This window comes from Vanellus vanellus (assembly GCF_965231255.1).
Source record: "Vanellus vanellus genome assembly, chromosome: 1".
NCBI lineage: Eukaryota > Metazoa > Chordata > Aves > Charadriiformes > Charadriidae > Vanellus > Vanellus vanellus.
Window position 1 is genome coordinate 55,206,078 of NC_138905.1, and position 17,489 is coordinate 55,223,566.

The following is a 17,489-nucleotide window of genomic DNA, read 5'->3' on the forward strand; positions in this document are numbered from 1 at the left end:
AAGTAGGCACAATACAAAGCTTAAGGCTACACATTAAACAAGGCAAAGAAAACAAAATACTGAATCACTGCTCAGTCAGGAAATGTCACCCATCCTGCATACGGAAGCAGGCAGGGGTCCTATCTTGAAAGATAGCATGCAGTCGTGAAACCACTGTCTGTAAAGCACAGACACAAGAGTGCCAAATTAAGATTGCAGCCTTAATTCTAGCATTTTCTTATGTTTGAAGTGCTTGCCTTTGCAACCTAAATAATATTCATTTGACACAGTTGTGTGTACGTAATATATGAAAGGCTCTTGGCTCGGGGGCCTTGGACTTCACAGAACATTGCAGCAGTCCCCCTGAGTTTTCCTCACCAGTTATTTTCCTTCCAGCTCATACCAGTTTTGCAGCACTGTATTAGAGCCTGTCTTTTCCTCTCTCCCTCCTTTACCATATGCCCTTCCTCAGACCTGCTTTCTGACCTCCAGCCACCCACCCAGCAAGCTCCCCTGTGCTGACTTTCATTGCTGCATTGTTAATTATTTGCTTGGGCAATCACGATCGTAGGACTCCAAGCACAGACAGAGGTCCCACTATGTTAGATATAAAGCAGCAAGTACAATAGTTAGAGCTTCCCAAATTTCAGGGCAGAATTGCAAGTGTTGGCTTTCTGCATCCTTCCCAGATCTAGTCCATGCTGGAAAGGTGCCTGCCTCCGTCACTTGCTCCTTTGTGATCCTCCACCCAGTAACTGTACTGGTGGGAGGCAGACAGAAAATCCTTGACTCATCCCACCTGTCTCCAGTTGAAGTTCTCAGGCTCCTTCCAGCCTCAGATCCCCTAACATTTTCACTGCTATCCAGCTTCTGTGGTCTTGTAGTCTTTATCCATATCTGTTTACCTGAACAGAAGCTGAACCATCCCCTACTTCTCACCTGAAGAAGACAAATTCTGGAAACTTCTGCTGGGCTAAAACCCACTTCAGAGAACTTCTGGTATGGTTCTGTTCATCCTGCAAAATGTGCCCAAAGCCTTATGCAAAGACCATGCAGGCAACATGTTTGCATCAAATGAAACAGAGGCACCACTTACTTTTCAGGACCAAAAGGCTCCAGAGACACTGATACCTCTTCTGCGTTTAGCCACCTCCAAACTTATACCAGGATGGAGAATTCATAGAATCATAGAATGGTTTGTGTCATAAGGGACCTTTAAGGATCATCTAGTCTAACCCCTGTGCCATGGGCAAGGGACACCTTCCACTAAACCAGGTTCCTCAAAGCCCCATCCAATCTGAACTTGAACGCTTCCAGTGACGGGGCATCCAAAAGTTCTCTGGGCAACCTGTTCCAGTGTCTCACCACCCTCATTGTAAAGAATTTCTGTCTCTAACCATGCTGTTATTCAGGAAGAAAAGCCTTCAAAGACTTTGGAGTCCCCTGAGGGTCACCATCAGGTCTACTTATCTCATAGTCACAACTGCTTTGCCTTTCACCTCCACCTGCCCTTGTAGCCCCTTCTTCTTTCCCAGTAAGTTCATGCCCTACTGTCACCTGGGCCAATACAGACACCCTTATTACACCTATTTATTAGCACCGACTGGGAATTGCCCAGCAATGTATTTCTTGGCTGAAACTGACCTGATCTGTCAAGCTTGAAAATATTAGGGTGGGAGTAGGGGCTGATGTTTATAAAAAACCCATACAGAGGGAAAAATAATTTGGACATTGCCAAAAAGGAACTATTTAAAACAACAACAACAAAAAAAACACAACCAAACAAACAACCAAACAAAAAGTTTAGTGCTTTTTTAATTTTGACCTTTTTTTTAATACTAAGAATATGTTTCAGAAGTTGAAAAGATTGAAACAATACAAAAAGACCAATCCAGTCCAAAACTCTTCTCCCTGGCACCACAATATCAGTCAGTGCAAGATTCCTCCTTCACTGACTTCCCTTGTCCTGTCCTGTTCTGTTGTAAATTACTGTCCTCCTCCTTTTTCTTATTCCCTTTCTCCCTTCCTCACTCTCTCCTGGCTCTCTCCTCTGGCTCTCCCTGGTGAACAGTGAGCCGCAAGAAGCATTCCTGGGCTAGAAATTAACATATTAATGAAGCAAGAGCCTTGAAGAAGTGTTGAGAGATGGGTAGAAAACACAGAGACGAGGCAGGCAGAACAAAATAACAAAGGGAAGATATAATGAAGAAGGGACACAGAGCCAAAGCACAAAGGGAGAAAAAAAAATGCCTTTCTCAGGAACTTGTGCTACTTCAAACACTTCCATGGGAAGAAAAGATGAAAGAGAGGAAAGAAAGGGGGTGGGGAAAATGGGGTGGTTCTTCTGTTTTAAAGCAAGATTTAATATTTCTACAGAAAAGAATCACCTATTGAGGAAGGGATGAGAAAGATGGAGGATGAGAGCAAGGGAAGGACCCAGACACACAAACGGGATATGACTGGTAACAAGAACAGTGGGTTCATCGCTGGCTGTTCGCAAAGCACCATGAGCATGGCAGCACGGATACGTCAGTGCAATCTTAGGGCTTTGCCTATGAGTTATTGCCTCCCCTGCAACCCTTCTGTTCTTTCCTTCCACAATGTACTCCTGCAAGCCTGCCCCAAAATTATGTTGAAAAGGGAGAAAATGTCAATTAGAAAAGACTACAGTTGATCTGGCAAGCTCACAAGAGTCCCACTCCCAACCCCTCTCAGTGCTCTCTCAGGCAAACAGTGGGAAACCCATTAGGATCAGTGGGTTGAGGAGGAAGTAAAAAAATTGTTAGTTCAAACATCTAAGTATGTGTTCAATCATCTGTTCCTCTACTTGACTACCTACCATTTACATCCTTGGTTAGATACGCTGCAGAAGTCACAAAATTGTTAGTTCAAACATCTAAGCACTTGCTCAACCTTCTGTTCCTCTACTTGACTACCCACCACTTACATCCTTGGTTAGATGAACTGCCGAAGAACATATTCTGAATACTGCAGAAGAATATATTCTAAATTTGCTTTTGCACCCACTGGCCAGAACAAGCCCACCACTTCCACACCTGCTAACAAGACAAGAGGGTAAAAAAAGGATTCCTGAACTGAAGAAGGAACATGAGGAAATGGCATCTTTAGCAGTGAAATACACAGCAAACATTGCAAAACTAAGAATTGTAAGGACTTGACTAGGAAAACAAGCTTTTTGTCATAGGTCTACATCAGTAAAGGTGTGAGCTGTTATCAGAAGGACATTCCAGTAAAACAGACCACCCTCAATTTATCACCATCTTTCACAGTTCCACCAGCATGTGCCACCACAGAAGAACTCGTTCCACAGCTTCCTGGTGGTATCAAATCAACTCCCTGACACCTTACCAGAGCACTGCTATACTGAGAACACCCACAACACCCTGAGGGCTCGTGGTGTTCTGCAGCACCCTCCTGGAGGCCTAACGGTTAAGGAAATAGCCACAGGCACAACAGCATATGTCTCCTTGACCAGCTCCACATCTCCTTTCTTCTATAATGGCAAGGGGAGAAGGACCGAGGACAGTTTCTCACTTAGCTGTCTCCAAATGAGCCCCTTAGGTGCTACCACACAGCTTTCTTTCCTGAGGCTTAAAAAAACCTTCCAGCATGAGCCTCTGTCACAAATGTGACAAATTTATATGGCTGCTTTCCCTTGACTTCTCAGGCAACAACAGAAGGCTGAGGGAATTCGCTGGTGTAGGAGTCCTCGTTGCCCAGCTCCAGCAGAATGGCCACAGCCAAGGTCACAGCATCCATGCAGCTCTCCGGCTTTTGGCATTGCTGCTCTGACCTGTGGCAACTGAAAAGGTAAGCTCCGAACCACACGGGGGAATAAAGGGCAGTGCCACCCACAGCCCTCCCACTTGGGGAACCGGCTGTGCGCTTAGCTCGGCAGTAGCCTACATGCCCTTCACAGCGAGTGCTGTAAAACCAAGCCCAGTGATGCTTTTTATTTCCTCAAGTGCTCCTTCTTCTGCACTGCATCCCCATGCTCCTTCGCTGCCTTTCTGTCAATGCCATTGTCCAGGGACCTGCTTCCACACTGCTGACTGATGCCTGTGACAAAGGTTTCAGAGCTGCTGCAGCTGAGCACCAAGAGGCACGATTCCTTCTCCAGGATTTGTGAGGATCCAGAAGTGGGTGGCAAAAAGGGAGGCAACCAGCAACAGCGAAAACCAGCCAGATCCCCAATGGAAGGCGGTAGATGCCTCACACCTGAGCAGCTCTCCCCTCCCCTGTGGCTAATCCTACCCCTGAATGACTACATACCCTCCGTACTGACTTACGTGGTACTTCCAGTGCCACCCACTGTTGGGAGTGCCATGCTCTTCTCATTTGGCTCCCTCACTCTGCCAAACTTTCTTGTTAAGCAATTTCATGGAACTATAATAAACTATTCCAAATCAATTTCACAGCGTTGCTAAGCTTGTGCCTTCATCAATTCAAACTTGAGCTTTCCATGAAAAATTGCTTGGAGAAAAAAATACAAATCAGTAAATTAAGTAAACTTCTCACTCTAGCCAGTCAAACTGGGGCCTTTTCCAGAACTAGCATCTTTCCACAGCCACCAGAGAAACTGTGACTTGGCATCATCTCCAAGGTACTTGTGTCATCTGACCAGTAGTCTCACATTGGCAAAAAGCAAGACCTCCTCCTCCTCATAGCTACATTAAAACCAAAATAGATCTGCAAGCAGAGCTCCCCCAGTATCTCAACTACATGCCTGCAAGGAAAGAGAAGGAAAAGGAAACTGAGATGAGGGCAGCAGAACATACAGAACCCTGAAAGATCAGTCCTGCTACACCTCCTGGATCTGGGCAAGGCAAATGCTGGAAAGCCCGGCATCCCATGCTCTCCCCCAGAACAGCTATTTGACACGAATACATACTAGGCATACTGAAGAGCAGTTGCTAGATGTTCAGATTTATTCAGAGGCTGTAAGTATCTGTACTTTGCACCTCAAATTCTTCAGAGTCCCCTGGTGTTGCTGGAGAGCATTTCGTCATGGCTTAAGTACCACCTCTTCTAAGCTCTCACCGTGCCACACGTCACCACTCAGATGCAGAAGTACAGCGTCAGCATCTTTGCAAAGAGGGTGGAAAGCATTTCTTGCAGCAGTCTGTGTTTGAGGTACCTCATGTCACTCACGGGGCTTAACCTGCCAGTGATGCATTATTTTAAAGGGGAAGAAAGCAATGAAAAACATCCTTTTGGGGGGACTATCTTTTATTTATGCCACCTATTACCTATGTGGCTGCATCCTCCCAGAGCTTTATTGCAGTCGACCCTTTTGCTCCCCAGCCAGTTCTGGTTATCGCTTCTCTATATCCAGCACCAGGTACACAGCAGCCTTGTTAGACATCTCCCTCTGCCTGGGGCCGAGCTTCCAGGGGAAATAAGCAGGTAATCAGTGTGGAAACAAGGTACATCTGCCCAAAACATGTAATGGTCTTGTGATGAAGGTCTCTGAAAGCAGATATCATCTGCTGGTAAAGTCTGCATGCTGGAAAAGCTGCCAATCTCCTTCCTGAAACCACTTCTGGAACTGCTGGCTCCCTGCTTCACACGGGCATGCGAGAGGCACGTGTGGCACTGCTGCTAATCTCTTGTGCTTATTAAACAGCCCCAATGTCTTGGCGAAAATCCACCTCTAGCAATTTCATTCTGCCAGCTGAAATTCCTCATGAAGCTCCAGTGAGGTGCGGTATTCATCTCCGCTTCGTACTATGTGCTGTTAAACAGTTGCTCTATTCCACCCCAGAGATGGCTGAATTTTAGCGGTGAATTAAGCCATCCCTTTCTACTTTGTAAAGTGCTTTGGAATTGCAGATAAAAGATACTACAGCCTGTCATAAATAAATGTAAGATGCTGACACTGCTACTGGAGGTAGCCATCTTGCTGAAAAATGATTTCATTTGTGACACTAATAATACAGGGAAGAACGCCGGGCAAGACACTGAAAACTCATTTCCATCTCGTTTTAATACAGCTTCAGAAACCAGAAAAAAAGTCAGCGTCGAGTCAGCATTTGTGCGTTTTTAACCACTGTCAGGCCACAGACATTCACAGGTTTTCAGTCCGGTGTGGCAGCTCTCTTCCACCCTGGCCACACCATCAGCGGGTGAACTCTTCATCCTGTTACCTGCCGTCTCACCATATCCTTAACAAAGACCAACCCCAAGTTCACGAAATCTGTTTTTTCAAGCATTTCTCATGGTGCATTACTGCAGAGTGGAGCTCTAATCACCTTACAATCTTTACTCAATCAGGACAGGTGCGGAGACCTGTTCAGTGTGACATAGCAAGCTCAGAAATCTCTCCACAGGGATGGAAAAGAGCTTTCTTTGCAGGAAGATGGCTGGCAGCATTCAGTCGGATTGATCGTTTCAAGGGCACTATGGTTAGGTTTTAATATTCATTTTATATTAAGGTGTTTGCAGGCTTAAGTAGGGACATTTTTGTTACTTAAATCAGGAGCAAATACACTGTGGGAATGATAGACCAGGTAGTGGACTGGACAAGCTGACAGGTGTCTGCCATTTCTATTTCCTTTGTTAGTATTTCACTCACATTTAAGCATTTTAAATACCACATTTCTAGATTACCTTTCATTCAAATAGTTTAAGAAATATAGTGCACGGTGAATGTGCAACACAAAAAAAAAGACACTAACATAACTTACACCACATTCAAATGTTCATATTCAATTAAAAATCAAATTTTCTAACCTTAACAAAGCAGGAATCCCTTGTCTTAGACTGCAAACTGATTTTTGAAGTGAAGCTAGCTTTGTGTGATTTGTCCACACCAACAGAAACCCCACTGCTGGATAATTATTTGAAAGCAGAACAAATGCATTCATTTCACACTTTCATAACTCAAAATTGGATGAACAGGGTTTTTTCCCTCAGAATTTTCCAAAATGTTCACCTTTGGAGTGAGAATGAAAAAAAAAAAAATTCAACATGAAAAAAATGTACTTTAAAAATTACAGCTACTTGAAAACAGGCCAGTGGAGAGGTCTGTAAGCCGCAGAGGGAGGTCTGGATTCTGCACAGGTAACAGGTGTTCAAAACCACAGTTTGGTTTAGTCCCTTTGAGATAAGTATTTAGCTGCCCTGCAGATGTGCAGATCTGCATTCTCCCAAAATTTGGATGCAAGACTGGAGTACACCCTTAAAGCAACGATTTTGAGAGGAATTTTATGAGCAGCGTGTAGTCAGGAGTGCTCTAAGCCTTGATTCAGCAAAGCACTTAACCGCGAGCTTAGCTTGAAATGCACACAATGATTTCTTAGACGAAGCGTATATGGCAAAAACCACTGAATGGCAGGTGCCTCTGGAGGGGAACAGACCAGCTGTTTGACATGGCTCAGCTCCATCACACGAGGGTGCAGGACAGAAAGGGGAAAAGAATATCCCGTCAGAAGCTAAATCGCAGGAATGGCATTAAGACTGCAGAATGTAACCAAAAAAAAAATCTCATCCCGGATGCACCAGGGTTAATGCCTCGACTCTCTGCCAAGAAAGGCCATCTGATAATTATTTTTTTTTTCCTTTTATTCATGAATTGCCGTCAACGGTGAACGCTGTCGTGGCTTCCCCCCACCCCCCGGGAGGGAGCCACTAGGCGGCGAGCTGGGCTGGTGTCTTGTCAAACCGCATCGTGAACCCAAATTGCATCAAAGAGAAGAGAAAGCTGCTCCAGAGTTGCCCAGGGAGCCATAGCAACGCGGCAGTTCCTATTTTTAAAAACTTGAAAGATAGTAAGAACATTAAGTCTGAGGGGAGGAAAAAAAAAAAAAACCTACCACACTTCTATCAGAAAGAAAAAAAAAAAAAAAGCACGTGTTCCTTACAGGCTCTAGTGATGAAACCGCATATGGCTAACCATCGATTTGCAGGTGTGCAAGTCAGAAAATATCCACAGCCTCAACAAGCCAGTCCCTGAAGAAAAGCGGCTATTTCTCGCCTTCCCTCCGCTGATCTGCTAAAGCAGACTTTCAAATTCCCTGGGGCACTTTAAAACCCACAGGACCCCAACTGCATTTTGTGATCGGGGGAAGATACTGCTGCAGCTGACGCTAAACCACTGCCAGAGCTGGGTTTGCGGTTTCGCACTGCTTCCTTCAGCTCCACCACAGAGGAAGGATTTTGATTCGCTTTTCATGAAAAGCGGAGAGAGCCTGAATGCACAAGTTAAAGCATATTGTCACCAGCAAGTGAAGTTGCCACGGTATTAACACTAATTGGACTTGGCTGCAGAGCAGGAGATGTCTCAGAGGGCTGGAAGCAGAACATGGACATTTTCCCATCTGGAAACTGATGGCGCATACCAAAATTCATTCCCAGCTGGTGGATTTTGGAGGCCTTTATGAAAGGGTCCGTCCTCTAATCAAAAGATAACCCTTGCCAAAAACCCATCACTCCACTTGAACCTTCCCATCCTATTTTAATTGCAAAGAGGATGAAAAATCCAGCTGTCCACACAGAACAAGTGCCTCCTCTCACCCTCAGACAAAGCCCTGCTCTGCAGGGCCACGGCACCCTGTGGCACCTGCTGCAGAACAAACATTTTTGCTGTCCCCCCATCATATACTCCCCCTGATAAGTCAGGGGTCTGCACTATCTTACCAGCGTGTTGAGTAGGTTTGATGTTAGACCTTCCTCTGCAAGACAACTGTGCCTCCCACCACCCAAGCAGCGCTGCTTAAGGACTAGGGCAAAGCAAGGAGGACAGCCAGGCACAGACCGTGCCCTTCTGCATCAGACACCTTGGGCAGCCCACCTGTATGGGGAAGGTTTGGGTCAAGAGCATTCCCCCCCCCCTCCCAGCATCCCCCTTCAGGGGACAGAGAAAAAGGAGTGAGAGGAAGCCAATATTGCCCCGGAGATGTGGTGGCACATGGATAAATCCTTCCCCCCACCCACCACGGCTCACCTCCCAGGCAGGCGGAGTGACCAACCAGTAGCCCCGGGGCTACAAACTCGTGCCTTTCACCAGGGCTGAACAACCACAACAGGGATCAACTGCACACAGGACAAATGAAATGCAACAGGAGATGTAAGGCAGGGAGGAAAAAAGAAGAAAGCAACGGCGGTATGCAAGCAGCAGAGAGCGAGGTGATATATAACAGGAGATGCGGGGAGGCAGAGAGACCCCAATGGAGTCAGGAGGCGCGGGCCAGCCCCAGCCTCCAGCTGCTGCTGGAGCGGTGACAGGATCAAGCAGATTTCAGCAGCAGGGATCTCTAATCCGTCAGCAGCGCTCACGCCACGTGCTGCCAGCTAGCACCAGCCTGACAGCAGCCGGACACACCAACCAGCGGGAACATAACGAGCTGCTAACAAGACACGGGCTTAACGGCTCCGAAAGGTCAAAAGTTACATATGTTGCCTCACCCTCCAAGTTTCTGAAAAGGGCAGTTTCTGCATCCGTGGGAACATGCCATTTATACGTTCTCTACCCTTCTCCCCGGAGTTAAGAAGCAAGTCCCAGCACCGCACCTCCCACCGCCGGAGCAGGGCTTCCCAGCTAGCTGCCAAGCGGGTAGATGTAGCCCCACCGAAGCCAGCGAGACCTCAGTGCTGGCCAGTGCTCCTGTCTCTTAGCTCAAGGTTAACTCGACAGTCCTATGAATGGAGAAACGGTGACACAAATGCGCCATTCTCTGTTCCTGCTCTCAACTCCCTTGCTGCGTTGTGGCTCGCTTGGCTAGGAGACAACACAGAGTGGCTCCATGGTAGTACCTGCAAATGACGTATGATGATCCCTGTGTCCGATGTGGCAGGCGATAGCTGCCGTGACTGGAGAAGATAGGGCAGGAGGCTCTATCCCCTATCCCCCCCTCCAGGAGGTTGGGAGAGGCCTGGAAAACAAAGAAAGGTGCTGCCTGGGCTGACCTTGGCACTGACCGGGGGAAAGCAGGTCCAGGAGGCTATGGGCGTTGTGCTGCTCCCGGGTATCAGGGTGGCACAACACCCTGGAGAGGCACTGCACCTTTCCAGGGATATGTATAGCTCCTATGGTGTTGAGTCTCCAGGGAAGCCATATATTTGTACAATCCTATTTCAAGCACTTTCTCTGCTCACTGACTCACTGTTCAGCTATCTAAGCCCCAGCAATTCCTAGTTTCCACTGGGGGAATGTGGCCATGTGAGAACAGAGGTTGCCCTGGGTGTTCCAGGGCAAAGAGTTTCCAACCATTCATCAAGGGCTCTTTTGCATTTCTTAACTGGTTGGCATGGAAAGTTCCAGATGAAAGTATTTCCCCCAGAGTGGAAGTATCATGTCCAAACAATGCACTGAGCTAGCTTGCCAGCTGTTTTCATATTTGAGGAAACTGAGGTGCAGAATTGAACCTACCTTTGTTCCCCTCTTAATGTATTTCTTTGCAAAGGCAGTATAATTCCACATTTGTATTTTCATTCCAAAGCAAATGCTTCACTGCACTTTTTATTAAAATGAAATCTGGTGTGTGCAGCCTGGTGTTAAATGAGAGACTATTAAAGACAATCAGTGGAGAACTCATTAGTAACCCTACAACAACAAACTAGTAGTTATGGCCCAGCATTCACAAGCAGCCATGACAACCAGTAGGAAGAACCCAGGTCTCATTGAAGGCTATAATAAAAACACAGCTTATGTAGACCAACGACTGTGAATATCCATACAAAACGGCTGAACTTCTATTCTTCAAATATGTGCCAGAAATCATACTCTTTTCTCATGACTCATCCCAGAATTCCACTCCCAAGAATGCTCCTGTCATTTAGTTATTTCTTCCCATTTCTAAAATGTAATGAGAGGCACCAATCCCGAGCTCAAGGAAATCTGTCCCGTCAATAAAAATAACGAAATAAGCAGAAGGCTGCCTATAAACACATCCACCTCTGCCCACTCACTCCTCAGCAGCCACGTGAAAGGAGAATAGATGAGCTTTGCAGAATGCCTAGAAGGTTAGCATCTCTCCTTGGAAGGACCAAGAGGGAAGAACTCCACATCTGAGCATCTCTTGAGAGGAAAACTCTGTTAGAAACTCCATCCCAACCTTTGTAATATTCTTGTCCAGTAGAAGAGAGCAGAGACTGCAGTGGTTTGCTGGGTGCCCAGGAGAACACCGGCCCTTGAGATAACTATAAACTTGGTAGACTGGAATATTCAAACTAGATTTGTTTTCAGGATAATGAAGGAATAAACAAACAGGTAATTATTACAAACAAAACAAAGAATTAAAGAGTGTAATTGAACTGGAAAACAGCATTTGGATATTTGGACTCCAAATGATCACCTAAGCCTATTATCAGAATAAATTGAGATAAATCCCTCCCTCACTAGAGGAAAACTTCCTCAAGAATCATTCAAAAATAAAACTAACAATCCTGTAGAACAAATCTTTCTCAAAGTATCATTTTCCTACTAGTTAGGGGAGTTATCTCACCAGTAGGCTCATTTCTAGGACAAAATCTGCAATGTTCAATGGTCGTGATCATAACTTCTGCAGTTCCAGTCTAGCACAAAGGAGAACCAGTTTCAAGACAGACAAGAAATAGTTGCTATGAGACCGTTATTAATACAAGAAGATGCAGACCAAACACCTACATTGGCAAGAAATGGCATTTAGATAAAAGTCCGTCTTGTTTCTTTTTGTGCTTGCAGCCATACTTCAAACAAAACTTTGTTTGCACAAGGTCTTGCAAAAACGAACAAGTGTCAGCGTAAGAAGAGGGAAAGGCACGGAGAAACTGAGCTTTCTAAATCTGAGCAACATTCAATTCATTTCCTCCTTACTCCATTATACACCCAGATCAACCACCAACTGAGACCACGTTGAGCAGGACCATTTGATTTTAGCTGCATTCAGAACCACTGCACTTTCAGGGAAAAAAGGGAAAAAAGAAGTAAGAAATGGTCAGAGTTCAAAGGCAGATCTTGAGAAATGACTAATTCACAGCCTTAGTGTATAATGTGCCCCAGCTGAACTAAATTACACATTTTTTTAGTTGGATGTGTCACTCTCTGAAGAATAAAATGGGAAAATTCCTTTATCGCACTGCCTCCCAGCTATGGGCTTGAAGCAAATTGGACCACTTTGGATTAGCTTCAAGAGTTTCTGAAACACCAGCTACATGGTGATGTATTATTTGAGGTCACATACACTTTGCAGTCTCCCCAGACATCAAGCCCACATACATACATTTCTCTATTCTGTGTAGGCATGCGGAGGGGGAGCTGTAAGTTACAGATGGCTGAATATAGTATTGCCAGGTCCAGGGCAAGACTAAAATTAGTTTTCCAGAACCTTCAGTCCAGTCCAAAGTGAGCTAGACCGTGTCCCAGACACACAGGTATTGCTGCTGCCTGGTGCACTCAATGCAAAAGTGCTGTGGGATCTTAGTAGATGGAAGGGGTCAGGGAAGGTATGAAGCAGCCAGGTCTGCAGAATCTGTAATACCCCAGATAGACAAAGCATTTCAGGAGAGATTTAAGGACCTGAGATAGACAAAGTATATCAGGAGAGGTTTAAAGCTTAGCACATAGTAAATTCCAGCGAGTTCAAAGGGACTTGAAGGTATGAACACAGATTACAGTCATTAATCTCTGTGGGTTTTGGTTCAGTGAGGTGAACTCATATCTTCATGTCTGCTTCTTTCCACATCTTGTCTCCTCTGCCTTTCCTCCTGCCCAGACTCCAGGCTGTGAGCTTGAAGCTATCACACTTCTGTCGAATCTTTGGATTTGTAAAACCAATGGCTTATTTTGGACACCCCTAGCTTTTTTACATCTAAAAGTGCCTGAAATTTCACTTAAACAGAAAACTAAGCACCAAACTCACTGAAGTAAAACTTTTAACCGTCTCACTTGGAAGTACAGAGAGGGTGGAAACATTTGTGAGGGGCAGAACCCCCAGACCGGCAGAGCACAGGCCAGCACCGTGCAAGGCAAAGCGAATACTCCCCCTCTACTCTGCCCTGGTGAGGCCGCATCTGGAGTACTGTGTCCAGTTCTGGGCTCCCCAGCTCAAGAAGGACAGGGAACTGCTGGAGAGGGTCCAGCAAAGGGCTACAAAGATGATTAGGGGATTAGAACATCTCTCTTATGAGGAAAGACTGAGGCACTTGGGTCTTTTTAGTCTAGAGAAAAGAAGATTGAGGGGGGATCTTATTAATGCTTACAAATACTTAAAGGGAAGGTGCCAGGGGGCTGGGAACAGTCTTTTTTCAGTGGTGCCCAATGATAGCACAAGAGGTAACGGGCACAAACTTGAACATAGGAAGTTCCATCTTAACCTGAGGAGGGACTTCTTTACTTTGAGGGTGGCAGGGCACTGGAACAGGCTGCCCAGAGAGGTTGTGGAGTCTCCCACTCTGGAGACATTCAAAACCCACCTGGATGATATCCTGTGCAACCTGCTGTAGGTGGCCCTGCTCTGGCCGGGGGGTTGGACTAGATGATCTCCAGAGGTCCCTTCCAACCCTGACGATTCTGTGATTCTGTGAATATTTGCACTGTGGTCACAGAAGCAACTGCAACACAGTGTAATTATTTCTGAGCTAGCTCAGGTGCCTGCAGCAATCTAGGCAGTGGCAGAACGGAGCCTGACATGGACTAATTGACTCCGCTTCTCAGCGAGACTGATGGCGGTATCCAAACTAAGCTGGGTATAGCTACATGTATCTGTAAGTCATTCCTGTGAATGCTGGACCCAAAGCAGACAAGGGAGAAGGAACAGCATGATTTGGGCCATGAAGGTGAGAAGAAAGCTAATATCTTCAAAAGTGACAAGAACTGCTTTCATGTGGGTTGCCCAGGCTTCAGGGCATATCTACACTGCACAACCATACTGTCGTATCTAGAGACTCTCTGAGCTGGCGACTTCTATACAATGCAAAGGAGTGCTACACAGACAGATTTTATTGGGTTCTCAAAGCAGTGTAGCTATATGGGTGGGATGTTATGCACAGGCTAATACAGTGTCAACAGAACAAATTAGCAGAAGGTCTCTGCAGAACACTGCATCACATAGCAGGGGACAACATTTTGTTTTCTAGGTACCTGATGAAAAGAGACAATACAGCTCCCCTCAAAAATCCCTTTTCATTTAGAAAGGCAGAACAACAGCCTGCCTTGATGCCACTTCTGATAACTTGATATATGTTAAATATATTTTCCCTGCTTAATCATTCCAGGGATGAATCAATAGAGCAGCAGAAAATACTCCTTACCCCTAAGCCTAGCTAGGAAGGAAACTGATAAAAGCTTTGGGCACCTTTTGTGGTTCCAAGGCTCATACACAGCAAAAAGCCGATATGGGGAATAAGAAGTAAAGGCAGTAAGACCCGATAACATGCCAGTAGATCATACAGACAAAGAACAAATAGAAGATAGCATTACAGATAATATAATGGGTTAAAGAATAGACTTTTTTTTTGGTCCCCAGCTTTCAGGCAAAGCAAATTCTGCTTTCTTGTCCACCAGTCCCTCTACCTGCCTAGGACAGTTGACAGTGAGGGGTCACAAAACACAAGCCAATCCATCACATTTTACGCTGTTCCGTGATTCATCGTGACAAATGAACAAAGATGCTAAGTTCTGCGCGGCCACCTCTCCTGGTGGCTACTGGTTGGATTCCCTTTGTCCTACCACAAAGAGACCAACTTGCCCAAGGATTTTATATATAAAACACTGGAGAATGACAGCTGAGTAGGTCAGGGGGCATCTGGCTAGTTGCAGATCCCATGTTTAATTATCTGGGTTGCTTAGCGACACACTAAAAATCCAGCTGGGACAAAAAGGAAGATCTAGTAATCAGAGTGGTTGTTCCACCACAGGCTTCCTCTATGACCTTAAACAGGCATCTTAGCACCGTTTCTTAAGAAAATCTAAATCTGGATCAAAAGAAGATGCTTATTCAAATAGGTTTTCCCTATTTTTAAATGCCCTTTTCCATCTAGAAAAACTTGCTGTTCTGATGGAGGTACCTATTTACAGAGTTACAGACCCATTCATGCAAAGACACACCAGGAAGTTCAGCGCTGTTATAAAAGCAAAATATCGTGCATTGAGGGGCACATTCAAATTTTTGCACTATGCCTTCATCGTTCCTTTTCTTCATGCTGGATTGCTCCCTGTGGTGTATGGAGGCTTTCTACGGGGGTGACAGTACTGGCACTCATGATGAGCAGCAACATGAGTCCCACCATCACCATGCCTCCCCTTGCCCAGGTTCAGGCCAACCCTGCTCACTGACCCGAAGCACCACATACCCTACCAGAATTATTCTGGTCTCAAAGGTCCCCTCTGACCCCTTTTTTGTTAGGCTGGCCCAGCCCATTCCCTTACCTGTTGAGCATGTTGGACTGGTATATCCTTTTCTCCTGGGTGTTGTAACAGCTGCTCTTGGGCTCAGGGATGAAGCTGTGTTCAGACAGCATATCAGAAGCAGCCGTGGTGATTATGGCTATTCCATCCCTCACTCTGGCAGGAAGACCGTAGTCCCATTCATCATATGAGACAGAGATGAGCCCGGTGGGGAACTCGGATGGCACTGTGTCTGTATCCCCTGCCACCAGGCTGGGCACGATCCACGTGTAACCATAGCCTGTCAGACCCACAGAGTTGGCCACCTCAAAAATGTAGGTGGCCTCTTCCTTTGTGCAGTAGAGGAGGATAACAGGGCTTTGGAGCTTCTTGAGCTGGTTCTGGATCTTTGAGTCCCCATCGTCCAGGGACATGTCCAACAGGAGGACCTCCTCCAGTTCCCAACCCACAAAGCTGTGCTCAATGGTACTGCGGATCTTGTTCACAAAGTCCTGGTAACCAGGGAAGTAAGTAGTGACAATGGAGAAGATGTACCAGTCATATTCTTCCATGATGTTGAGCATGACAGAAGCTTGCTGTTCTATTGATGGGCCAAACTGGAAGAACATGGATGACTCATCCTAGAATAGGAAGTCAAAGAGAGGAAGAGAGAGAAAAAGAAAACAAGAATAGGTCAAAGGAAATACACAGCATTCCTAGTTAACCCATTGAGCATGGAGGGGGAGGCATGCAGTCAGACACTTCATGTCTTGGCCAGAACGTAAGCATTTTTAAGTTTTAAAAATTTAAAATTTAAGTGAAGCAAGTGGGAAGGAAGTAAAAGCCTTTTTATGGCCAGCTGTCCTTACTTTATTTTTAAAGGCAGGTTGCCGAAATTACTTAAAGGTTTCAAATGTTAGGCATGATTCTAACAGACAGGGAACAAGTGGTACACAAGTGAGAACAGAAAAAGACAGTATGTACAAAAAATTCCATGGCTGCAGAAATTAAGAGCTTTAATCCTGGGATTATCATAACATTGTATGTAGTATAAACAGGATACACAGCAGCTTTGATATTGATTTAGTTTGTGACAGTCATTCTAGTTTGAGCATCCAGACTGAAGTACAACTACAGTAGGCAAAACCATTGGACACAAATAGCTCTGAGAACTTCCACTGCAAGCTCCACTCAAAGCAAGCAGTAGCACAGAGTGCTCCAACTGTGAAGGCTCAGTCTCAGAACAATACAAACATACTAGCATGGAAAAAAATAAAATTCTAAACTATCACGGGTTTTGTTTATACCATGTTTTAGAGAAATGTCAGCTCAATATTTCTCTTGGTATTGCTTTCATACCCTTCTACCATATCAAGTTCATCTTTGCAAGAATCAGAACTTGCATCATTTTACGACCTCCAAGACTCCAATGGAGTTTTGTACAGATCTCAGCTCTCCCATGGTATAGTGTAAGCCTTTTTTGCTCTGGGATTTCAAAAGACACCAAGCTTTCAATTTGTGACAGACCCAGTAAAATCCAAATGCCTGCTTTTGCCCAATTCATGATTGAAAGGAATGGAAAAAGCATTTGCCAATATGCTCTCTTATGGATTGATCTTCTGTCTTTTAAAATCAACTGCAAACTCCCACTGACTTCTGTAGAGTCGGATTAGATCACAAGCAAACAAACAAAAAAAAAAGGCAGAATTAAATTATATCTCTCTGCAGAGATTCCTATTACAATAAGAAATTTCTCCAAATCCAATCACCACTTTTAGGAATGAGATAGCAGCCCCGCCTTCTTTCAATAAGCCAAAAGAGCTGAACTAGAAATACAAAAGGAGGCAGTCAGGAGTTTTAGACCTGGGGAAACTCATTGTGCAAATGTTTCAAGACATTAGCTCAAGATATTCACATTTAGAATAGCTCTCTACCAAATTCACTCTCCTACAGCCTGGCAGGTAAAGCTGTTTCTCAGCAGGGATGCCAGTTAATCATCCATCCATCGATCCATCCCTTCTTTAGTCATGGTTTTGATTACCTATAACCATTTTCTCTGTTGGCATAATATGCCATAGCTCAGCAACTCCAGGAAAAAAAAAAAAAAAAAAAAAAAAAGAGCTCTGATCCTGCATCCAGCCTTAAGCTGTTTGTTTTTCTTTCCTGATCTCCCTACGGGTCACAT

At 45.2% G+C, this 17,489-nt stretch overlaps 1 protein-coding gene across 1 annotated transcript in view; it reads right to left on the reverse strand.

Moving 5' to 3' along the window:
• The window catches only part of GRIN2B (glutamate ionotropic receptor NMDA type subunit 2B), a gene marked incomplete at both ends in the record, with an annotated part of 169,090 nt that overhangs the window by 102,993 nt on the left and 48,608 nt on the right, over window positions 1–17,489 (reverse strand). Inside the window, one exon of the mRNA XM_082483631.1 lies at window positions 15,347–15,945. Coding sequence (XP_082339757.1) covers window positions 15,347–15,945 — 599 coding nt within the window. The remainder of the gene's footprint in view (window positions 1–15,346; window positions 15,946–17,489) is intronic.